At 42.6% G+C, this 25,893-nt stretch overlaps 1 protein-coding gene across 1 annotated transcript in view; it reads right to left on the reverse strand.

Moving 5' to 3' along the window:
• Positions 1 to 11,743: 11,743 nt before the first annotated feature.
• Positions 11,744 to 25,893, reverse strand: part of LOC108790950 (complement decay-accelerating factor-like) — a 39,261-nt gene continuing 25,111 nt past the window's right edge. The window contains exons 6-8 of the mRNA XM_018561313.1: positions 22,964 to 23,043; positions 19,227 to 19,406; positions 11,744 to 11,916 (exon numbers count right to left, since the gene is read on the reverse strand). Of these exons, the coding sequence (XP_018416815.1) occupies positions 11,744 to 11,916; positions 19,227 to 19,406; positions 22,964 to 23,043 (433 nt within the window). The remainder of the gene's footprint in view (positions 11,917 to 19,226; positions 19,407 to 22,963; positions 23,044 to 25,893) is intronic.

Below are 25,893 nucleotides of genomic sequence, written 5' to 3' on the forward strand. Positions count from 1 at the left end.
GAACTCTCGCTTTCCCCAAACCTCAGCAGCGACGTCCAATCCAACTCGGCTCTGCTCCTAAGGAGCAGATGGTGGCTGACGAGGAATGTGTGAACCCACTAGGTCCGGCCGCCAACCTCCCTCTTTCCCACACAGCCCGGCCGGCACTGTGGGGCCTGGCAGCCGCAGCCTGGACTGGAAGGGTCTGCTGAAAGCCAAGCAGTGGGTGGACTGGGTCCACGGGGAGCTAAGGAGAGGCTGCGTCCATATCTACCCTAGGCACTCGTCCCCCTGGAGATCTTCCACTGGGGTGCTGCCGCCTCCTTTTCATGATCCTCTTCATGATCATCATCCTTTGTGGAGGAACTGAGCATTGTCCCTGCCCGGCCTCTGCACAACGTCCAGACCACTAGGGAGAGCAGACGGAGATTGGAGGCAAGTGGAAGACCACTACATGTCCAAAATTATTACTTCTTCCAGCTGGGCTTCAGGGATCAGTGCCAGGTACAGGATGAGAGCATGGATTCTCATTCACTTCTATGCAGGTATAAGGTTGCCACCTTTTCTTCCAGCGAAACCCGAACACTCTAGCGATGCACAGAAATTTTTGTGGAGTATGAGTCATGGCTTATTCAAATGTAAATGGAACTACCCATTCATATGTAAATATCACAGTCGAGGCTATTTTTAGTGGGGGGCCAGTAGCCCCTATCTTAATTTTGGTTGCCCCTGTCTGCCTGACCTCTTTTATCCGGGTTTCAGCTGCCATGAAACCCGGACACATCATTGAAAACCCGGACTGTCCGGGTGAATCCTGGACAGGTGGCAACTCTATGCAGGTAATAGGACACAGCTGTCACTTCTATAGAGTGGGGACTGTTCATAGGATTGATGTACAGTCCATACACTGCTCATATAGTCTTTGCACAACCTGCTATGCTAATAGCGCAACCTGTCAGAACCTGGATACAGCATCCTTGCTGTATCCAGTGACTGATGAGTTACGCAAGATGTCTTAGGCTCCATTCACATCTTAGCGGCTGTCCGCACATATTCTGCTGTACGGATACGCGCGGAGCTGCTCTAAACGCAAAAAACAATGCACTTCAATGTGCATTGTTCACACCATTGCGGGGACCGCGCGGCACGAAACTGCACGGCCCCCGAAATGGTGCAAGCGTGATAATCCTGTGGATTCTGCATGTTTGTGGCTATCTAATAGCCACAAATGAGCAGCATCCGCACATATTTTTTCAAAATAGCGTTTTCGGCCCGCACTGTCTTCCATGCGAAAAACCGCGCGAGAACCGCAAACTCTAGTTTGGCCTAGGGCAACACAAAACCAAAATACACCACTGTCTGGAACCCCTTTTTAAATTAAGAGGGCCCGCAGACAACCACCCCCCAGAGGAATAGGAACAGGGGTGTATTGGTACCTCTTACCCATTCCCACAAAAAGTTCCATGTAAATAAAGACACCCACTTAGAGAAATATTCCTTTATAGCCAAAATAAATGTTAACAGTGTCCCCTGATGTAGATCCATCGTTAGTCAAAAAGACCAACTGCCTGAAAATGTTTCCCTGCCCTGCATACTGCACTACCACCACTAAATGAGGAGGAGCTTTAGTGAGCTTGTGATTTCCCAGGCAGGCCAATACAACAGGTTTACTTTAATCACTCATTTCCCAGCAGCATATCGTTAACTTTCCTTCACTCCACTGCTTCTCAAATCAGTTTATGAGAAGAGGAACCACCCTCTCTAAGCTATGGGTCACTAAAGTTCTATCTTACATTTGGCCCAGCGCTGTTCCTCTAATGGCTTTAATACGTTCCGAACCACTGAACTAGAACTGGTATCCAGATCAGGAATGTCAAAGAAGTCAGAAACCTTTATCTGCATACTGGTTTCACTAAAGACACTAAAAACTGAGGGCCTGTTCACACATCTAGCAGTGATCTGCGTTATACCGCATGGGATCAATGCAGGTCATTGCAAGGACACATTCACAGTGGGCATTGCAATAAAATGCAGGCATGCTGCATTTTATCGCAGCAGACTGTTTGCCACCCCAGGTCACTGAACCGCAGAACACTGTGTTGCCCTCCAGGAACCTGAATGGAGTTTACACATAGTACACTCCAGATAAAGTTGAAAAAAATGTAAAGCGTGACACTTCTGGCAGTGTGTGATACAAGGCACACTACTGTTGTCACCACTCCAAGCTCACTCTTGTGATGGACTGCAATCTCATGTTTAGTTTACTCATTTGTATTGAGATTATAGTCCAGCACGGGAAATGAGCGTGGAGCAGTGGTGACTTTACAACACACAAAGGGACCATGGGGAACAAAGGAAGCCACCCTCCAGAAGGAAGGACAGTGACAGCACAAATTAAAAAATGATTTGAGGATCTACAGCTGAGTGATACATTAATAGGGTGCTTGAATGCATTTTCAAGATTTAACTCCTTAGTTTAGTGTCACTTTAACCTTTCATTAAAACACAGCTTACCCTATTTACACAGGGAAAAGAAATATAAAATATTTATATTAGATGGTAGTAATAATAATAAATAATAAAAAATAATAATGATACTATGTAACATAATATAAAGTATAAAAAAGCAAGTATAATGCATACTAAATAAAAACCTTTTCAACAGATTTAATTGATGCAAAAAAAGTGCATATATGGCATTTTTTTAGTTTTAGTTAGAGTAGGGAAGGGAACCCGTCAGGTAATTTTTTTTATTGTTTGTGTCCCATTGAGATTTCCCTTCACTTCTTGTCCCAGAGAAACAACAGGAAGTGAAATAAAACATTAGGCAAATTCACCTCTAAGACAGTTGTCACCCAAACTGGTGTGCCCACCCGAACATTTCCCCTTACCTTCTGTTCTGATGACAACTCTAACATTTAGGATTTCCTATCACTTTGGTCAATAGAACAAAGGATGAATCTATTTTTTGGCAACATAGACAACAATAAGAAAACTTAGTGGCATAAAAGAATGAGAGGTGCAAAGATCTTTTATCATGTCCAATAATTTCATGAAAAAAAATGTAATGAAAGTTTCTTTCATGGAGCTTGGTTCTTCATTGTGGCTGCACTCCCACCAAAAGGAACCCAAAATCGGGAGGAGGGGCCTTTGAGAAGTCTTTTGAAGCAAATAACAGGGGAGCCACCAACCCTAGAGGAGTCCAAAGTGTAACAGTCATGTCACATTTGCAATAGCATAGGGGAAGGGGATCATCCAAAGTTATACTGTAGACACATCTTCAAACATAAACTGGACTGAAAAGTATTACCAGCATTCAAGTTATCAGTGCCTCTATATACCTGGGCCATCAATTGCAGAACCCAATCATACAAAACTCAACAGGCTTTCTACTAGGAGTAGCAAATGTGATCATGAGTGCAGAAGAAAAGGGAAAAACACCAGAGAATGAAGGAGAAAAAAGGTCAGAGGAGCAGCATTAGTAAGGAGAGATACAAGAAAGAAAAGGAAAAGTGAACGTGTTTTCGAAAATAAACACCTCAAGCAATACAGGAGATCAGATTACCCTCAGGTAGCATTCGGCCCTTTGATATATTGCATCCATGGGTCCCAAACACTTTTAAATTATTGTTGCTTATCTTGAAGAATGCTAGCTGGTTTCTCATCGTTACATAGTTAGTCAGGTTGAAAAAAGACACAAGTCTTTGCGCCATGATCCATGTTGTCAGGAACCAGATCTGAACACAAGGCCTCTGCTGTAGCTGGCATTGGTTCTACCTGCTGAGCCACCTTAGAACCTTGGTAAGCTCCATGCCTGATCTCCTGTGTAATCCTCAGTTAAACCTAGTTTCTGCTGAACTCCTTGTTCCTCCCTTGAACTTCCTATGTAAACCATGCCTCTGCACTTCCTGTTTGCCAGATTATTGTGCTACTGCCAATATCTTGCTTCCTGCTCCCTCTGTGATACAATCCGCTCATACTACTACCTGTGTACCGGCCTTTGGCTGCTGATTCACCGACTACTCTCATCGTCTTCCACTTCATACCTGATACCTTTAGCTACTGAGCTCTGCTTGATCTCTGACTATGCTTCTGCCTGCTCCTACACTACTACCGTCTGCTTGTGTACCGAACCCGGCCTGTTTGACTACAACTTTGCCTGCTGTTTCAACTACTGGACTCTGAGCTTGATCCAGATCGTGACACATGTATACTTAGATTTAGTAGCAACTAGGGATACAGTGGGAGATTTACAATCCCTATCTACTGAGATCTTCGCCGCTATAAACATGAAAGAAACTAGTCTACCCAAGCATTTTTAAGTGCCTCTAATCGGTTGATTAAGAATCAACCGATTAGGAATCTGGGACTCTAGGAATTAGGAATCTGGGACTCTAGGAAAAAAACAGTGTTTTTATTGGTAGAAAACCCTGAAAAGTTTTTTTTTTAATGTTGTTTTATTTCTACCAATAAAAACACTTTGGACTCCTCTACATCTGGTGGCACCTTTGTTCTTTGTCATAGTCACATGAAGATAGAAATACAGGAACAAATATGTAGCTTATTCTCTTTCTTTCAGACTCATATACAGACTGCATCTACAAAATAATTATTTAGGATGAATGGATGAAGTTACAATGTTTTGAAGCACTGTGTATAGAAACATTAAGTGCAATAGAAAAGAAAATACATTTAATCTTTGCAAACCAACTTTATAAAGATGGCACTGCCAACGGTCTTGCATGATTTGAATTTTCCATCCCTATAGCAACCCCTGTAGCAGAGATAACTTGTATTTCCACTTTCACAGCCAAATTGGGATAATGCTGATTTTATATTTGTCACATGTTGCCATTCACATAGCTTAAGTAAAAAAAAAAAAAAAAATGCTTCCTGCAATATAAAATGCTTTTACTTGAGGGCTGTGAGGGGGTTAAAACGTTACAACCCTGGCTTTTGCATTCAAATGTCCCTGCAGCCTCTAATCTCCTCTGCTCTGGTGGTCTATGGTCCTGTTCTGTCTCCGGCATGTAGAAATCATTGGCTTACCTAACTGCCATATCAGAGAAGAGATAGAAACGAATATATTCATATGGCTGCAACAATTAGGTCACAAGTCCACCGTTGCAATAAAAGAGTATTTTGAACAAACTGTGCCTCCTATTCAGACAATTTTTTGTTCACCCTCATCCACCAAAACATTAAATTATAGGCTTCCGCAATAAATTGTGATTTGCTCCATCAGGGCTATTACTATGTGGACGTCACACTAAGCGCTCTGCAGCCACATTCGCTTCCGCTGCGAGTGCTAAGTTAGCAGTGCTGAGCGCTGACTTGTAGCACAGCGTTCAGTTGAGTTGCTAACTCAGCACTCACAGCGGCTGAGCAACTGAATGTGCCTCAGTTTAGACTGTTTCCTTTAATAAAAAATCTCACAACATACTCTCTATCCAAAGAGAAGGAAACAAGAGCATTTTGGGAGTTCAACCTCCATTTTAGGACTGAGGAGAAGCGATTTCGCTGCCATCAGCAGCAGGTGTCTGGAGGAAAGAGCCCAAATCTCCTTTAGGCAGCATCGCTGGTATGGATGGACTTGTTTCTCTTAATATGTGTGAGCTGACACTATATCTGCATGTTTTATATAGTGATTGCATGTTTCTTTGTTCTTTCACCAGTTTCATCACACCCTGTTTTTACTAATAAAGCATCAAGATTTCACTCAGTCTGGCTTATTGCAGAAGACGAGGTTTTAGCTGAATATCAAGCTATACACAGGCCACAAGGCAACGAATAGCAGGGACGGAACAGTGAAACAGCGGCTACTCAGCAAATGAGATACAGGGCAGTCACCTGCGTACGACAGTACAACAGTCTCTACACAGTCAAGCACCTCCAGAAGCAACATGTCACAAAAACAGACATCTTCACTCAAAACAAGGTCCCAAGTTTTTGGTTCCTCTAAATCCTCATCGCAAGTAATTTATTTGCCATCGCTCCTGCAAAAGCTGAAGCCGCGAAAGCCAGAGCAGCCTTTGTGAGCAAGAAATGCAGATGAAATAAGAGAAAGCATGGTTAGAGGTAGGTTGAGAAGGTGCAGCAAGAGGCACAGTTAGAAGCTGAGAAAGCGCAGTTAGAGGCATCTATGGAAATGCAGAAAGCCTATCCAGAAGCAGACCTAGAGAGACTTGCTATAGAGAGGGAAGCAGCAGCTGTCATAGCCAAAGTAGATGCCTTAGAATTAGTCATATACCCTGATATTAAACTCAGTAGATGCAGTAATTAGGGATGTTCAGATACCAGTGTTGACACTTGGTATTTTCATGAGAAGTACCAGGGCTGCAGCAGTTGCAGCTGTGACAGGGCCCTGGCGCTCCACCACTGTCCTGAAAATGTATCAGTAATTGTATCTGCGAATACTTGGACAAGTATCAGTACCTGGTCTGGAGAAAATGGTATCTGTGCATCACATTTTTTATATATATATATATATATATATATCAGTATGCTCCTTAAAAATGACAGCTGCCTCCTAACCTTTGAGTTTTTCCTCTAGTCTAGCCTTGGAACTGGAAAAGTATCTGTACTTGTACCAAGTACGGTACTTGCTACCTGAACATCCTTAGCAGCAATGTACTTGGCCCAGAAGCTGAACCTAAGGTCCTCCGCAATGCACTTTAGATTACATCTATCAACACTCCAAGCCAAATAGCAACAAAGAAAAAAGCAAGGAGACAAACCAAAGGTGTTTTATGGCACAACCTCAAGTCAGCGAAATGCCTCAAGTCTGCACACAAGAGAACTACAGGCAAAGTAACATCACTTATGATAGATGCCTTACAGACACACAGCCTGGTGATCCTCCTTCCAAAATGCTGTCATAGGCTTCAACCTTTATGTAATTAAGAGATAGTCCTCCTCATCAAATGGCTTGGGAACAAGTCCGCTGAGCATGCCAGACGGATCAGGGCAATAAATATAAACTACCCAGAGACTGGCCTTAAAATGATCTGGGATAAACTTGATGAGTGTTATGGCTCAGCAGAAGCAATAGAGTGTGCATTATTCACCAGACTTCATAGCGTCCCCAAAATACCTAACAAAGCCTATCGTAAACTTAGGAAACTAAAGGACTTGCCAATGGAGCTTCGGGTAGCCAAATCTGCAGGGGACTTACAAGAACTTGCATTCCTTGACACAGCCAGAAGTGTTGTTATGGTAAGCTCAGAATACCTTTTGGGGTCTACTGTTCTCCTCTGAGAATCCCAGCCAGGACTTCCAGGAGATCCTCTACTAATGGATCCAACAGGGTCCAGGCCAGTACGGCTAATAATAGTAACAGATTCCACCTCATTGTGCAAAATTACCTTAAAACATACAAGAGCAGTGGATCACACATGGCTTCAGATTTAAAAGACAATACAATGTTCGATTTCCCCCTTTCTCTGTTTTTGTGGACTTTTTGCACCAGCAAGCTAAATAAATTATCCTAATTTTGACTTTACACTTTCATGTCGCTCCCTCAGGGCTTAACCCTCACAAACCTCCAGTAGCAGTACACAAGACGAATGTGGCTCCTTCTCTTTTTACAAGTCTGCCAGCTCCTCTAACTTGACAAATGTCAAAGATCCTGGTAAGCAATGTCCCTTTCACCAGAAGCCGCATCCTCTTCTGAAATGCAGAGCCTTCAGAGAAAAGTCCATGGAAGACTGCAAAGCCTTCCTGAAGGAGAACAACATCTGCTACAAGTGCTGCTTATTGACATCTCACCTTGCCAAGGACTGTAAGGTCAGTGTAAAACATACAGGATGTGACCACTGAGATCACGAAACACATCTTTACACCCTGTGTCAGCCTTATGGACTTTACAATGCACTCACATCACTAGTGAGCATGGTGGGGTGGAAAATCACACTGCTACAACTATACCAGAGATCACTTCACAATGTACAAGGTACAGGAGTCATAGGTGCCAGGTCCTGCTCCAAAATCTGTCTAGTCAGAGTCTACCCAGCAGGTCAAAAAGACAAAGCCATTAAGCTTTATGCAATCTTTGATTATCAGAGTAACAAGTCTTTAGTCAGCTCAGCCTTCTTTGATATGTTCAGAATTAAAAGTCGCAACATTCCTTACTCCCTAAAAATGTGTGCAGGAATAGTGGAGACGGTGGGAAAGAGAGTATCTGGCTACAGTGTTGAGTCTATTGATGGACAAATATGCCTGTCCATACTAACTCTTATAGAATGCATTCAGATCCCTGATCGTAGGTTTGAAATCCCTACATCAGATGCAGCGGTTCACCACCCACACTTGACACGTATAGTGCATCGGATACCAGAACTTGGCAGATTATCCTACTCCTTGGGAAATATATTTTACAAGTTCACAAAGCAAGAGCTAAGATTAATGGTCCCCACAATGCTCCCTGTGACAAGAAGTTGGACCTCGGATGGGTCATTATAGGCGATGTCTGCCTAAGAAGCAAGCACAAACCTACCTGTTAGCAGCATGCTTACAAGTACACTAGATAATGGACATCCCTCTTTTTTTCCAGCCATGCCACAATCATTTCCTCATAAATGAATTGCCGTAGGCTACCCATTTGCCTTGTCCCTTCATACTGTAGGTCCTCAAGGGATAACCTCGCCTGTGACAGTGACCAAGACTATTTTAGGGTGTACAGTCTGTTGAAGAAGGAAAGGGGACAATCAAGTGGCAATGGCTATTGAGGATAAACTCTTTTTAGCAATAATGGAACAGGGACTAGTCAAAGATTACACAAAATGCTGGGTTGCACCTCTTCCCTTCTGACCACAGGGGGATGCCTACCTAATAACAGAAAACAAGTACTGAAGTGTTTCTCCCCCCCCTTTGACGTAATTTGTAAAGAAAGCCAGAGTTGAGAGACCACTTTGTCTCTTTCATGGAGAAAATCTTTGAGAACAGACATGCAAAAATAGCTGCCACTCTTAAAGACTCTGGGGAGTGCTGGTACCTACCAATATTTGGAGTCGATCACCCTAAAAATCCAGGTCAGATTAGAGTAGTATTTTAATCTAGCCCCAAATTCGAGGGCGTCTCGCTAAATGATGTGTTCTTGACAGGACCAGACCTCAAAAACAAACTTTTGGGAGTGCTTTTACATTTTCGCTCATACTCTGTTGCTTTCATAGCTGACATCCAACAGATGTTCCATTGCTTCCTTGTTAAAGAAAAAGACCGAAACGTTTTGAGATTTCTTTGGTTTGGTTGAGTATGGCTCATATGCTGGACAATTCATAGAAAAATACTTTTATGTAGATGACTTTTTAGAATATTTACTTTCCAATAAGTCTGCAATTAGTCTCCTCAAAAGAGCACAGCAGATGCTCACCTGCTCCAATCTCAGGCTTCATAAGTTTGCCTCCAACAGTAAAGAAGTAATGAAAGCTTTCCCTTTCCAAGACCACTCTAATGATCTAAGACATTTAGATTTAGGGACAGACTCTTTACCTGTTCAACACAGTCTTGGTCTACTCTGGAACTTGCAATCTGATTCCTTTAACACCAAATAGACAGAGAAACCTTTCATTCACAGAGGTGTCTTGTCTATAATTAAAAGCCTGTATGGTCAATTAAGATTTGCAGCCCTGTCACAATTTATGGTAAAGTGCTTAAAGACAGGGGACAGAGAAAAATTAAGGTAAAGCGCTTAGAAACAAAGTACAAAGCCAAAAACCTATGTCAAAGCAATAGCAGCTGTTGCCTACTGTAGATGTTACAGCACCATGCCACATAGGATTTATCATTGGAAAAGCAAAACTGGTGCTACACCCTGAGCACACTATCCCTAAACTAGAACTTTGACTAGAACTTTGTGCTGCAGTATAAGCTGTTGAGCTAGCAGAGCTTATTACATCAGAAATGGACATGGACCTAAAAGATGTCAAGTACATTGCACTCAAGTCAAACACCAAGGACGACTATGTACCAAAGGGGCCTTACGAGCTGCTGGCTTGTGAATAGTTGGAGCTAAAAGATGTGCGAGTAGTGTGATCTTCAAATGTGTTACATACCGGAAGCTTTGCGGCATGCTACAGACAAAAAAAGTTATGTTAGCTAGTTTTCCAGCTGATAGACTCAGTCCAGATGCCCATTTCACCAATGTTGGCCTTGATGTTTTTGGTCCCTGACCTGTCATCACACACCACACTAAAGGTGGTCAGTCAAACAGTAAGCGCTGGGCAGCAATATTTACCTATATGACCATCAGAGCAGTTCATATTGAAGTTATTCAGTCCATAGACACATCTGGCTTCTCAAACGCCCTTAGATGTTCTCTTGCTACCCGAGGCCCTGTGAAACACATTCATTCAGACAAAGGCAACAGCTTTATTGGGGTAGCTAAAGAACCGAAAATAACTCCAAACATTGACACCAAAAGGGTGGAGAGATCTCTCAGTGATAAGGGTTGTGAATGGACTTTTAATCCATCTCACTTATCTCACATGAGTGGAGCATGAGAAAAACTAAATGTCATGGTTTGTAGAAATCTTGATTCTATCTTCTTACAAGTAAGGGCTGCAAGGCTCAATCAAGAGAGTCTGACAAATTTCATGGAAGAGGTCTTTAGGTAACCCAATAGACCTGCTCAGCAATACTCAGCACACAGAAAACTGGAATAGTCAGCGCTCCATCTGGAGACTTCAGTACTAAGGACTTGTATTTGTGCCAGTGGAGACAAGTGCAAAGCACTGCAAATACCTTCTGGGACAGGTGGAGGAAATAGTGAAATAGTAATTGCCGCTAGTTGGGGAGATGGGCATTGGCTAGCATGAAAAATTTATCATATACAGTACTTTACATTTGGAAAAGATAAATCCACCCTCATCATCTGTCATTTCTTGTATGTCTGAGATGGGGAGAGATGAATAAATGCCAATTGATACACCCTCAGTTTATGGATTAGGTTTTTCAATGTACCTTTTCTTTAGTTACTGTTCAGTAAATACATATCTGGTGGCACAATAAAAAAATGACACTTATTTGCATCAGTGAAAGCATTTATTTAAAATATTTGCACATGCATGCCATATGCTACATGTATGATCAAATGGCAAATTTGTAAGCGGCATTGAAGTTTCTTAAAATCAAAGCATAAATCAAAATGTAATTTTATTTTGTATGCTATACAAAAACAGTTACATATTTTGCAAGAAAAATACACAAAATGTCAGAATTTAACATCTATCGGGTCTGTTTTAAAGATCATTAAAATGTACAGCGTGCCCTTTCTGCACTTTGTCCTGTTTTACTTATTAATATTGCCTGGTTTCCATGTGATAAGTTTGACATTACAATGAAACCTTAGTGAAAGGTAGACAAAATGGAAAACAAAACTACAAAAAGGATTTTTTACCACCTGCCTTTTGTTCAAAATAAAAAGATTACCCCAGATTTAGGGTGGTCTAAGTTATGGCCAAAATATTAGGTGGCAAAAAATTAGCAAACTCTACCTCCAATAGAAAGATTTATCTGAATTATTCCCCCCTTTGTTGAAATATGGTGAGCTTGAGTGCAGAAATTGCCCATAGTAGCTTTATAAATCTGCAGTCCAATGAGAACAATGACAAGAAGGTAATAATGTGACATTTTGTGTGTTGCCTCTTACTAATCTGTCTTTCATTGCCAAGTTGTAGACTCAAAAGAACACAAAAAGACAAACAGCGCTCTCGGAAGTGGGCCCTTACTAAATGGCATGCTGCCCTGAGAAACAGGAAGAGGAACCTCAAGTTGTAGACTCAGCACTCAGTTTTTTCTTCTTAATTTCAATATCCAGCTTTAGGTTCTCGATCTGAAGGAAGAGGTACTGCACCTGCAGATACTTGATCCACTCATCTGGGGTCGATGTACACTTTCTAGCTTCTTCTTGCAGTTCCCACATTTTATCACATTTGGATGCTGTGAGAGGGGATACTGATTAAGTCAATGCATACTACAAAGTTTAACTTATAATCATTTTTATTAAGCTGAACCCAAAATTTGAACCTCCGTTTCCAGGCTTTACCTTCAAAATTAATTTTTGTTTACATACTTTTTTCTAATATGCAAAATAGTATTTTCCAAATAATAGGCAAGATTGTAAAACCCAAGATAGCTTTTCATTTCAAATAAGAATGTTCAAGTGCACTTGTTAATTAAAAATAGATGGTAACCGCACAATTTATAACCAGCCTTTGTAGCAAGGTGCACATGGGAAGGCTTACAACTAGTGATGGGCTGAACACCCCTGAGTTTGGTTCTAGCAATAACAATAGAGCAGGGAAAAAGTTCATACAAGAACTTAGAACTCAATGAAAGTCTATGGGACCAGAACTCTGAAAATCAAATGTCCCCATTTTGAAGGCTTACAGTATATGTAAGTTATTGGCCATAAATATGAAATGGGGATCTGGGTACTGCCCTGGGGGACATGTATCAATGAAAAAAAAACACTTCTCAAAAATAATGTTTTTAACGGAGCAGTGATTTTAACATTGCTTAAAGTGAAACATAAAAATTCCTTTAAATATTGTGGCGGGGGGCACATCTGTACAATGTGTAGAACCTGCTGCAGCAAAACTGACATTTATAAATAAAAGAAATTACATTTATAATGCTGGTAATTGATTTTCCATTAATCTTGTAAACTGCTTAGGGAGGCAGCCTGTATGAAGACGCCACATTTTAGGACACTCGGAACAAGGTTAGAGATTTTTTGGATAAATTCTGGTGTCTCTTTTGCAGACGTTGGATGAAAGTAACAACAGGTGCTTTAAAATTGGGCCTTTAGTGTGGGTGGGGCCTTCACTCCAGGTGCCCACACACCTTACAATTATCTGCAGATTTTCTGTGGTCAGATGACAAAAGTGCAACAGATTGACCCAGGTGGAGATTACTCCATCCACACAGTTAAGTGTAGATGGAGGAATCTGTTGCACCTTTTTCATCGGACCACAGAAAATCTGCAGTTAATTGTAAGGTGTATGGCCAGCTTAACCCTTCAGCTATTCTTGACGAGTGCAGGATTGGATCCTGCTCTAAAAATTTTAATTATATATACCTGTCACACAGGTGTGGCAAAAATGGGCCTTTGGTGTTGGTGTCTCCACTCTGTAAGGCCTCATTCACACGAGAAAAGGCTGGCATGTGCAGCTCCGTATAACCCCTCACAGTTACTCAGTTACGCTAATGCATGCCCTCACACTAATTCGTGTGCGCCTCCATGCTAATTTGTGCATGTGCCTTCATGCTAATTCGTGCATGGTTTCAAGCTAATGCATGTTTGCCTGCAATTCTATGCAGAGGAACATGGACAATAGCATGTGCTGGAACCTGCACTGGTCTTCTAAAATGTGTTGGACTTTTCTTATAGCGGTCTGCCCTTTAATGTTTTTTTTTTCTGTTTGCCAGTGTCCATCTCCTGAAAGCAGCAACATAACGCACACATCTGTTTTACTAAATCCTAGTGTGCCCTCAATTAAAGGAGAACTATGGGGTTAGGGCTTTTTCCCATAGTTCTCCTTAGGGTAACGGGAGGACACAAACTAGCATCCTCCCGTCACCCTAGGCTCAGTATACCTACAGCTTGCGGTATACTGAGACGCCGCAGCTGAAGCGGATCCCGACAATTATGTCTGGATCCGCCCAGCTGCGTGAGTGACAGCTGGCTCTGCCTATTTAGCGGCAGAGCCAGCTGTACCCACCCCCTCCCCCGTCCGTTTGAGGATCGGTGGAGGATCGGAGCGGGGAGGGGGGAATCCAGCTCCTTCCCTGTCACGGCAGAGAGCCGTGACAGGATCGAGAGGTGAGCGAACACCGGAATGTGTTTGCTCACCTCCCGATCTACTGTCCCGGTCTCATTGTCACAGGTTGGCTAGAATTATGAGGTGAGTGAAAAGCACTCACCTCATAGTTCTCCTTTAATGATAAAGAAAAAACTAGGGATGCACCGACACAGATACCGGTATCTATATCGGTGACCAGAGGCGTAACTAGAAACTTCTGGGCCCCGGTGCAAGAAAACACCCAACACCCCCACCGCCATGGGAAGGCACTATAAACTGGCACCGTGTGGTTAACAGGAAGGCTGCCGAGGTCCCCAGCAAGCACGTGACCTCAGGCAGCCGCTTCAGTTTTACAATTTAGTGCCGGTGTTCTGTCGAGAACGCCAACCCAGTATCCCTGTTTTGGGCAAGCAGTGCTAAATGTGCAGCGGGGAAGCCGCCACTTGTTTTGTACAAGTGATCCCAGCGATGTCGCCGAGATCACTTGTAAGCAGCCCGAAGATCTGTATCGCTGAGATGGTCACAGAGAGATCTTTGTGATCTCTCCAGTGGCTCAGTGACTAAAAACACAGCACCTGTTGTTGCGGTTTTTGGTGTTGCACTCGGGACAATTAGGGTGTGCCCAGGCCTGTGTGCATGCCTATAGATGTCAGTTGCACACAATACTGTAGAACTTTCTAACAAGTGATCTACACTACTGGGCATACAACCAATAGCTAATGTACCAACCCATATTAGATGAAACAAATGACTGCACAACTGTTTCACAATAGTAATCTCATGTCTGAATTACTAAGCAAAGAAACACTCATAACCCATAAAGACAATTGTAAGGATTATTACCCCCAAAGAATTCCATGAGGCAGCATCAAGATGAAATTAGTGAAATCCTTTTAATTACCCTCTGAGAAAAACATGTTCCTGTGTTTCCTTCAAGAGGAATCAAAGTTAGAAAATGCCAAACATTTTACCTAGATCATTCGGGTGCATCTGTGGTTGTGGGTAGACACACTAACCTCAGCATATCTGGGCATCTTGAGAATGTACTTACAGCGGCACATCAAGATGGCTATAAAAGGCTGCAATAATTATATTCTGTGACAAGATTTTGACAAGCGGCAGTTCAGATCTCACAGTGCTGCCACCAATATGTGACAATACCACTCTCAGCTTTACCCTGCACAGAGATTTCCCAGCCTGGGGGGCAGCAGTCTGCGGCCAGCAGACAGAACAATAGCCACTGGGGTTGGTTAACACTGCAGCTAACCCTTTACCAACACCAACAATAGCTGCCATTCCCAGCAAACGCTGTGTCAATTCTAACATTAAGCAATGCCTGTGATGCTCGCTGTTTGTCCAGACAGGAATATAACAGGTTTTACAATATGGTAGTGCTCTTCATGGAGACCAGGATTCTTCAAATTATTTAGAGCGTAGATATAAGCTTAACGATTCTAAAGGATTGTTTTAAATAAAGGAAAAGGTGCAGAAACATATACAGAAAATTAGGGATGCACAGATACTTTTCGAGTACCAGTGCCGATACTTGGCATTTTCATGAGAACTACCAGGGTTGCAGAGGTTGCAGCTGGGACCTGGCTCTGGCGCTCCACCACTGTCCTGAAATCATTAGTCAATATTGTTTTAGAAAAACTGTCACATGACAATAAACAAAAATGTATCAGTACTCGTACTTGTAAGTACTCGGCAAATACCAGTACTCGTACTCGCAAAACTGGTATCTGTGCATCCCTTTATTTATATTTATAAAAACAAAATCGTACATTAAAACAGAGATGTACAAATCCCGGGAGCTCCGTGTGCCCCTTACAAATGACAGCGGCCTCCTAATTTTTTAATTTTTCTCTAGTCTAGTCGTGGAGCTCAAAAATATTGGTACATGTACTCGTACTTGTACCGAGTACTGTACTTGGTATCTGTGCAACCCTACAGAAAATAGACAAATACAACAGCAAAACAAAAAGGGAATAAGAATCAAATTACTTTGAAAAGTCCTGGGAACTGTGGGTTCCAGCAGAGTCCAGTCAATGAAGCCTAAAATGGATCTGAGATTACCTCTGTAGAAACTAGCTTCTTGGCAGATGTTTTTTTCTTGGTGGTAAAGGAGATCTCAAGCTACCTTGTGCAGTAGCTTTTTGTGGGCCTCCTAGAGCAGGGGTGCCCATAAGGTTGATCGCGATCTACCAGTCGATTGCGTAGCGATCACTGGTAGATCGCGATGTCCTGGGGCTTCTTCTCTGGATCCCCCACTGCTCTCCCCCCATCTGTATGCAGCAGGGATCCGGGAGGAAGTGAACAAAGCGCTGCGGCCGGCGGCAGAGGAGGGAGCCGCTAGCACAGAAGTGAGGCCGAGCAGTGAAGAGAGAGAGACGCTTAGCCAGGATCTGACAGCCGACGGCTCTCTCTCTGTCCTCACTGCGCTCCGTCCTCCACTTCCCCCGCGGCTGCAGCGCTTCTTTTATCTCTCCTCGGATCCCTCGCTGCCTCTGCCCAGGAGAGCAGCGGGGATCCAGAGAAAAAGCTGAGCCCCCCTGTGTGCGTGGCCAAGCGGTGGAGGATAGGTACATATCAGTGATATGTACTGGTCCTCTGTGCAGGACAAACCCTGGAGCGATCAGCTGATCACTCCAGTGTTAGTAAATAACTGGGGACACATAGTACTATGTGCCTGCAATCGCACTGCGGGTGAGGGGCGTGGCTGCGGTGCCATTGACGTCAATACACAGCCATGCCCCTAAATGCAGGTGTTTTTTCGTTGGTAGATCTCATTGAGCTCGCCACTATATTCATCTCCAGATGAAAAATTGTGGGTGCCCCTGCTCTAGGCGATCCAGGACACCACACATCCATAAAAACACAGGACAAATAAACAGAATAGGGGACTCTATTTATTAAGCTTGTTTTAAAGAGAACTATGGCCTCCTGTGACCCAAAACTCAGCATGTAGCGGACAATTGTCCACTATATGATGACGCAGTGTCAGGATCCATCCTGCTGCCTGAAGGCTGGAGTGTAGTGCAGCCATCTAAATGAATTATCAATAGGGGTCTATGATAGACCCCTGATCTATAATAACACCATAGATCAGGGGTAGGGAAACTCCAGCCCTCCTGCTGTGGTGGCAGTTCCAATCCCATTAGGCATTGAAAGACCGACAGCCACAGGCATGACTACCAGAGGCAGATGCATAATGGGATTTGTGGTTTCACAACAGCTGGGAGGGAGCTGGAGTTTGCCCACCCTTGCCATAGACTGTTGATCCAGGGAATATCTGATCATGCAGGAAAGAGGTCAAAAGACAATAATTTCATTAATAAACAGAACGAGGCAAGTCAGAATGGAGATGGAGACTGAATTGTAGGAAGGTTGTTCTAAATAAAAAAAAAGGGGGAAGGATGTGGTGACTGATGATCACATCTAGAATCAGCTTTAGTTTGCACTTGATCATAAGAAGGTAATAAAGCATCCTTTTCCCAAATACTGTATAGTTACGTTTACACTCAGGAATTCCGGGTTCCCACTGACTATCAATGTTGCATGTGATTCTACTGGATCCCTTCAGAACAAAGTCTTCTTTACACTTAAACGTTATAGCTGAATTCAGTCCATGTGGAGCAACAAACCCAGACACTCTAATTGAATTTGGCACATGAGGATCAGGGCAATTTACAGCTGACACTAGAGGAAAAGAAAACAAGATTAAGAATTGAGGAAGAATATGTATGACAGTATTTTGCTGCACTATACAGTATAACCACTAACCAGGTCTTCATATTATCACAAAACCAAAACTTTAATCAAAGGATCACTAATTCTGTATACAAAACATTATTTTTCACATAGTTATGTCGGGTAAAAAAAGAGCAAGGTCACACAGAAGATGTATTTCCAGTTCTTACAGTAAAGAACCCTTTTTGTAGGTGGAGATTAAAGTAAAAAGCTTGGCTAAATACACATATGTTAGTGTAGATAATGCATGTAGACAACATAATTGGCTTCACAGAATGTTATGTTTAGTGGTTTGCTGAGAGTCTCGCTTTTACATGGCAACTTCACTTTTAGTGAAGCCGCCCTTCAAATATAACCCGGTCTTACTCAGTGGGGCCGCAGAGCCCACTCACACTAGGCACAAAAGGCTGTGCAGGACAGAACAGCAAATACATTAGAAGCAGAGATGAAGGTATTTCAGTGTGCGGGATACACCGATGGGGGTGGTGGGGGGTATATTTAGAACTTTCCCCCCCCCCGCTCCGATCCGCCAGCGCTGACTGGCGGAACGGACGGGGGAGAAGGGCGGGTACAGCTGGCTCTGCCTCTAGGTAGGCAGAGCCAGCTGTCACTCACGCAGCTGGGCGGATCTCGACATCGATGTCGGGATCAGCTCCGGCTGCGGCGTCTCAGTATACCGCGAGCTGTAGCTTGCGATATACTGAGCTTAGGGTGACGGGAGGACGCTAGTTTGTGTCCTCCCATTACCCTAAGGAGAACTATGCGGAAAACCCCTGACCCCATAGTTCTCCTTTAATCATATCTAAACCCAAGAAAAAACAAAATGATATTGCAGCTTACCCGTCATTAGATGTGATAACTGTATATCTTTTTTGGGTGTTTTTTTCACTTTTATTTTCACCTGGTAATTCTGCCAGCAACACACTTCCTATCTTAAGGTGACACTGCTTACTCACCATTTAGGGAGAAGTGCTGGTTGTCACTCTAAGGAAAGGACTTCATAAACCTCCCCTCCTTTACTCCATACAGAGGAGCAGGGTTAAGTAGTAACTGATAAAAGTCAGCACAGGTAGAAAGTGCAGGAAGTTAAACCTTCATTGGATTTCTGGCAGAATCAACAGTTATTTTTTGAACAAAACAATTTCAACAGTACATTTTAGAAACCAAATAAGAAGTTCAGAGTTTGGGTTTACCTACCCTTAAATGTGATCACCTTTCCACTAACTGCATGTGGACTATGCATTAATCTAAAAGAAGGTTGCCATATCATCCCTTAAAGCTCAACATTAAATTTGCCTCCACTGGTTCCTCCTTTCCCCTTCATCAACATGCCAATTACATTTTTAAATCTTTCCATTTTTATTACGCACCTTTTTTTAGGCCCAGCGAAGTCATTACCGGGTCTCTGTGCATCACTATGCAATGCAGGCAGGGTACTATACATGGCTTTCAGAAAATATCTCAGAACCCTTCCTCAGTACTCCTCTCAAAGGCCCTAAGCATTGATACAAGCAGTCGGCTGGCTCTTGAGAGTAGGTACGCAAAAAGTATTACAGACGATACTCTGTATTGTTACAAGTGCATTACAATGGCTACAATCACATTAACCATTTTCTTGTGAAATGTAAAAAAACACCTTTAAATCCCAAGCTAAAAATTCAATAACAAAAAGTACAAAAAGATCATATTTCTAACCTTTGCATGTGGGAAAATCAGAACTCCAAGTCCCATCTGCTGTACAGTGTACTGATGCATTACCCGCAATTTCTAAAGGCTTCCGGCAGGAAAAGCTTACAGAATCCAAATAATTGTACTCGTCCTTTTGTGGTTCAATTGTTATATCACTTAGTACATTTGGTGCTTCACATATTACCACTAGAAGGAAAATAATGTGTTAGAAAATGAATGCACAGGCATTTGATAACGAATCCTCAAGTGACTCACTCAATGCCAATCTCCCTGGGTGTGTATATTATCATTAAAAAGTTGTGTTATGTGTGGTGGACTGGTGAAAAGTACTAAAATCTTACTACGCAGGATGTTGGCTCCTACACATAACACTGGTCTTCTGGGCACTGTAGGGAGAGAGGGTGCACCTCGAACAGTGAAATGCTCCAGTCTCATCCCTGCCCCTCCTCACTATTTGCCCATTTACAAAATGCCTTATATTTTCTCAAAGAATACAATGCATTATTTAACTGAAGGAGGACAGGAGGTGGTGGTAATGTGAAATCCCCTCTCCTCCTCCAATCACAGGTATACAGATATCAGAACATCTGTATATTAAATATGGCCCCTTCACACAATATAAAATCCAGATTAATAGAAGGAAAATTAAGTGACGATCAACAGCAAAATAACATCCTTACCAAAAACTACAGCCGAGGCAGAGCAAGACTAACAAGGATATAACGCTTCATTGTCTAATCCATAGTATTACGTTGACCCTAAACTCTTCCAATTTTTTCCCACTCAGCCCCGAGTGGATGGAGGATGCCCCACTGCCGGTTGTTGAATACCTGGACAGTGGCAGCATCTGATTGGATGCAGGCAAAAGTTGACACGTATGTAAAATGACCCTGAGTCCCTGGGATTTTCCAGTTCTGGGATGTGACAAAACATTGTCCTGCATATCAAAATAGCTTTAAAAGACTGCAAAAATGATATTCTGTGACAAACAGCAATTCAGATCCTAATGTGGTGCCACCAATATATGACAATATCATAGCTTTCTATTTTTTTTTTTTACCCTAATGTGAAAGTTTCACAAAAGAAACACTTCTCATTGGCCAGTGTGGTCAGGTGACCATGCTGCCCAACTAGTGCTCACCATTTGTGAGTGTTATTCTAGATGCCCAGTGAAGGGCTGCATTGCAGTGTATGATGTACAGATCTACACAGGTTGCTGTGGGGTAGTGGTGGTGAGGAGAGGGGGAGCAGATCTGTATGGGTATTTTCTAGGGATGCACTGAATTTTCGGCCGCCAAAACATATCGGCCGAAAATGGCACTTTTGGTAAAATGCCGAAAGTGCAATTTTTCTATGCCGAAATAGTGATGCATCCCTGCTTTCTCTCCTCAACGCTGGGCGCTGCTCTGTGTGCCAGCGGGGAGGAGAGAAACTGTCACAGGAGGCCAAGCAGTGCGGGAGTGAGAGTGAGCTGTGAGTGGCCGGCGTCTCTCCTCCCCGCACCGCTTAGCCTCCTGTGAAAGATCAGGAGTAGGCATGGGCTCGATGTTAGGCGAACACACGAACTGTCAGCAGGCTGTTCGCCTGCCAAGCGCCCCGCAATGCATTGTGTGCATTGGAGAGCCCTGATTGTGTAAAGCAATGCACCTGACCACAGGTCAGGTGCAAGACTTTGCCCAATCACGGCACAGGGCTCTGTAAGAGCCCTGATTGGGCAAAGTAATGATGACTTTGCCCAATCATGGCTCACAGCTAAGTTCCAGCCCCACACTATATAAGGCTGCTTACATGGCAGCCTTATGTAGTGTGTTGCTACTCTGTACTGTATATAGTATTAGTATTAATATAGTATTTTCTGTGCTATATATTCGCTATCTTTTGTGTGTGTGTGTCAATGGAATCACTGTTGTTTCTCCTGCTCCACCGGTGTTCCCATTTTTTGTATTTATTTCTCTTTTATTATTTTGACTTTATTTACTTCAGCAGCGGGTCCTTTTGCTGCCTCATTGCTGTTCCTCCTTCAGTGTTGCAGGTGTTCCCATTTTTTTTTCTTTTGATATAATAAGCCATGGTACAACAGTTTATACTGCACCAAGCACCACATTCGATAAACTATTGCACCCAAGCACCAATTTCCCATTCCAGATTATCTAATAAAAGTTTATAATAAGCCCCACATATCTGAAAGGCCAACAAGGAGACAGGTGTGTGACAGTTTTGTATTTTAATTTTTACAGCAGGGTCCAATCCTGCACTCTTCAAGAATAACTCTGAACGGTTACAGTGTGAAGGCACTGCCAACACTAAAGGCCCAATTTTAAAGCACCTGTCATAACTTTCATCCAACACCTGCAAGAGAGGCACCAGAATGTATCCCAAAAAATCTCTAACCTTGTTCCGGGTCTCCTAAAATGTGGCCTCTTCATGCAGGCTGCCTCCCCAAGCAGTTGCTTACAAGATTAAGGGAAAATCAATTACCGGCAATTTAAATGTCATTTTTTTCTTTATAAATGTCAGTTTTGCTGCAGCAGGTTCTATACATCGTACAGATGTGCCACTTTACAGGCAGTTTAAGGGGACCCCCCAGGCACCATATTTGATGGAATTTTACATTTTTATTGTTTCACTTTAAGCAATGTTAAAATCACTGCTCCTTTAAAAACTGTATTTTTTTAAATGTGTCTTTTTCATTGATACATGTCCCCCAGGGCAGTACCCAAATCCCCATACACTTTTTATGGCCAATAACTTGCATATAAGCCTTCAAAATGGGGACATTTGATTTTCCGAGTTCTGGTCCCATAGACTTACATTGAGTTTATAAAAATAAAGAAAAATAAAATAATTAAAACAACTTGAAAAGGTTAGAATTTTTTTTTTTTCGGTTTTAGCCTGACTTTTTAAAATTTGGGTTTCATTTTTGAAAATGTAATTTCGGTGCACCTCTATTATTTTAATGTTCTCACAAATTGTGAGAAATGTAAATTGCCCTGTAAATTACAAGTGTTCCCTACTCCAGCAATGTCAGATTGATCTTCGCTGCAAACAATTCAGGTTTCCTGGAAGTCCTCTTTGGCTATTGGCTGGCCACTGATGGTGTAACTCCAGTGTATGTGTGTAGGATGTTGTGAATGGACTGAGTGTGTACACTACATGGTGCCTTACAGTATACACAAAAATAAGAAAACAAAATCGCTGGGGGTGAGCAGAATGGTTTTAGCAGATAAACAGGCCCGGATTTCCCACAAGGCCAATAATGGCGCGGCGGGCCGCAACTCCTCCCCCCAGCTGTCAGATAATAAATCCAGCCCTGCAGATAAGACTTTGCATGTCTCTTCTACCAAAAATCCCTACCTTCCAGCAATTTTTTGTTTTATTCACTTTACTTTTGCTTCTTTATGGCTTTCCAGGCAGCCAGGTTTGCTAGTACAGATTTCACAACTTGCTGCCTATACAATGTATTCATACCATGCCAGTAGACGTGCATGGTATACATTGTTAACTTTGTGCTTCTACAGTATGTGTAATGTCTGTTTTTGTTCATATTGTTTGTAGGGAACGCATGTAAATGCCTAAATGCTTTTAAATCCATGTAAACTGATCCTAGTTTGCTTAGAATGAGGTGACTGCCAACAAATGGTCCAGTCATACCAAAATGAAATGTAATAGAAATGTAAAGTATTAACTGCACAGATGTGTGCCCACTGAGGTTAAGAGGGGGCAATTGTGGCTGATAAGTTTACCATCACATTGAGGAGAAGCATTGCTCCAAACTCCATCTGCTTGGCAGTCCCTGTAATTTCGTCTGCTTTGCATACGATACCTAGAGGCAGAGAACAGGAAAAAGAACCATAAATAAAATGTATATTGTTTAGTATCAGGATGTTAAAGGAAAATGTTCACTGCAGCCCTCCTATGTAAACTTTAAAGGGTTTGCCCCTTTGATAAAAGTGGTAAAAGTTTGTAGGACCGTCTACATCCAAGCATACTTGATTACTCAAAGTCAGGCCCCTGTGATCTCATACTTCTGAGCAGCTGAGATCCAAGCTCATAGCCTAATCCTTCTTATAGAATTGTGAGAAGCATTTTCCATACAAGTAAAGATCTTCAGGTGCTGAGCACATCTTCAAGAAGCAGTTTGTATTTTATATGGCGCAGTACGTATAAAATTACTGCTTCACGATAATCACTACAGGATAAACCACATAAGTAGTATTGTTGTTAGTAAAGATATATTGACAAACCTGCATCCACTAACATTTACTGAAATAGGAGTGGAATAGGAGATAATCTACTTCTACACTGGCCATATACTGGTAGATTATAGAACATTCGATAATGCCATCAAAAACGTGTAGATTGTCATGTGAAATTTGAAACATTTAGAGCTGTCCAGTGTGCACTTCCTGTGTTTTCTCAAAGAGGCTCCTTAGTTTTAGTTTTGGACTACAGAATGATTAGCCTTCATGTGGTAATGATGAGAGTGGGAGTAGCTGAACAGTTTAGCAAAACACAACTGGAAGGGCTTACAACACTCAGTTGAAAACAGACATAAACACAACTGGCAACTGTTACAGTTATTATTGGAGGCATGCCTTGAAGCACTGGCGGAACTACCAGGGTCGCAACGGTCGCGATCGTGACCGGGCCCTGGCGTTCCGCCTGTTGGAGGGTTGATTCTGTACGGCCTGGCCCGCTATGCCGGATGCATAGACTCGGGCACTATGCATCAGCCTGCTCTGACGGACCTAAGCTTGTCCGAGCAGAGTGAGTGGGAGGGGTCATCGGCACCATGCGCAGCCGCCCCACAGCATCAGCCCTGGTGAGACCGCCCGCAGCCCTGACGAGACCTCCCGTAGCCCTGGTTAGACATCCCGTATCCCTGGTGAGACCGCCCGCAGCCCTGGTGAGACCACCTGTATCTCTGGTGAGACCGCTCACACCCGCATATTAACCACTATGGGAAAGAGTGCTGAGTGTCTGCTCGCTGGGATCTGCTTTAAAGTGTTAGTAAACCCTCAGGTATTGTTGCCTATATGTACAGCTACCAAGCAGTAAATATATGCAAAAACTTGAAAAAAAAAAAACCTTTCAAACCGGTTTGGAAAAAAAAGGTATCAAAATCATGTTTGTTTTTTTTGGGGGGGAGGGCCCGTAATGGTTTCTTGCGCCGGGGCCCTGAGGTTTCTAGTTACGCCTCTGCCTTGAAGGGTAAGGCCCCGTTCACACATACAGCAGTGGCCTGCATTTTTCAGACCACAACCAGGGTGTGATGGGTGGTGCGCTGCGGAAATATACAGACCTGCTATTCTTTTCCGCAGTGCACTGGATGCCACCACAGGTCACAGTGATGCTATGTGGGGACCTAAATGGAGTGTACACATTGAGGGAAATGAATCAATATTGGAGCAGCCAGAATATGGGGCAGTTGTCCATGGCAACCAATCATCTTTTATCTTTCCCCCATTGTGCACTACCAATAAAGTAAAAAAAAAAAAAAACACATTTAAACAGCTCCAGCAGTGTTCGACACATTGCAAACTTTTAGAGCTGTCACAACACACACAGTTATATCTGTTCGATAAGTGACCTCCCCCCTCGGTAGTTTTGCCAGAAATCTTGCGAGCTGATAATTTCCTGTGCTCTCTGACTGTGCACAAGGAATAGTTATGGAAATGAGGGCGAGGGGATGAAGAGAGGCACATGTTCTTTGTAATCTATCAGAAATGAAGTAGCAGGGCATGTTGTTATAGGAGCATACCGTATATTTTTGGCATATTAGCAGTTATTTTTCTGTACTTGCAGCATGATTAAAGGGATAACATATGGGGGTGCATGCATGTCTTCCTTTTTTTTTTTTGCCTTGATATACACTTTAATGCACAAAAACAAACATGCCTATGGTTTTTTTTCCTCAGTAGAACACATGCATTCTTTTTTACACCTGCTGCAGTGCACTGAAGGGCAGGTGCATTTCTTCCATTGAATTTCAGACTGCATTTCAGTATAAATGGCAAAACACTGCAAAGCACATACACCACACATTGAGGTGCGATCACATTAATGTGGGTGATAACGGGTGTGCCAATAGGGCCTTTGCTAGGCTGTAAACAAAAGTGCAGCTTGGCACAGGCTGTGTATCTGGGGTATTTAAGGTAAAAGAGAAAAGAAAGGCAATATGTTGGGGGAACAAAAAAAGGGGTAAATAGTAGGGAAGAAGAAAAGTATAAAAAACGGGTGGTGGGGTGGCTTTGGGGTTTTATTGGAGTCTAGTGTTTAGTATTACTATGAAACAAAATCTTTTCTTTATGGAAAATGCCATCCATTCTTTATTTTGTCATGATTAGCCTTTCCATTCCAAAATACTAAATGCTTTATCCAATCAACAATTTGTTTCTCGAATTGAATAATAAACAGGTCTGTGTTTTGAAAGTCAGCGGTTTCCTATGTGATTGTTGTTATGCCATATCAGATTTAAGACTTAAAGATTTAAATATCTCCAAATTGAACTTATGACAAAAATCAGCCAAGCATTCAGGATTTTCAGAAGTAAACGGAAAATAATACCCTCCCTGGTTAAGCCATAATAGGTCTCTTTGGAGATGCAACTACCTCCTTTACAAACCTCCTTTACAAGCCTGAACACTAATTATATCAAAGTTTACAGAACATA

The sequence above is a fragment of the Nanorana parkeri genome, unplaced genomic scaffold (assembly GCF_000935625.1).
Source record: "Nanorana parkeri isolate BGI_ZX_2015 unplaced genomic scaffold, ASM93562v1 scaffold516, whole genome shotgun sequence".
Classification (NCBI taxonomy): domain Eukaryota; kingdom Metazoa; phylum Chordata; class Amphibia; order Anura; family Dicroglossidae; genus Nanorana; species Nanorana parkeri.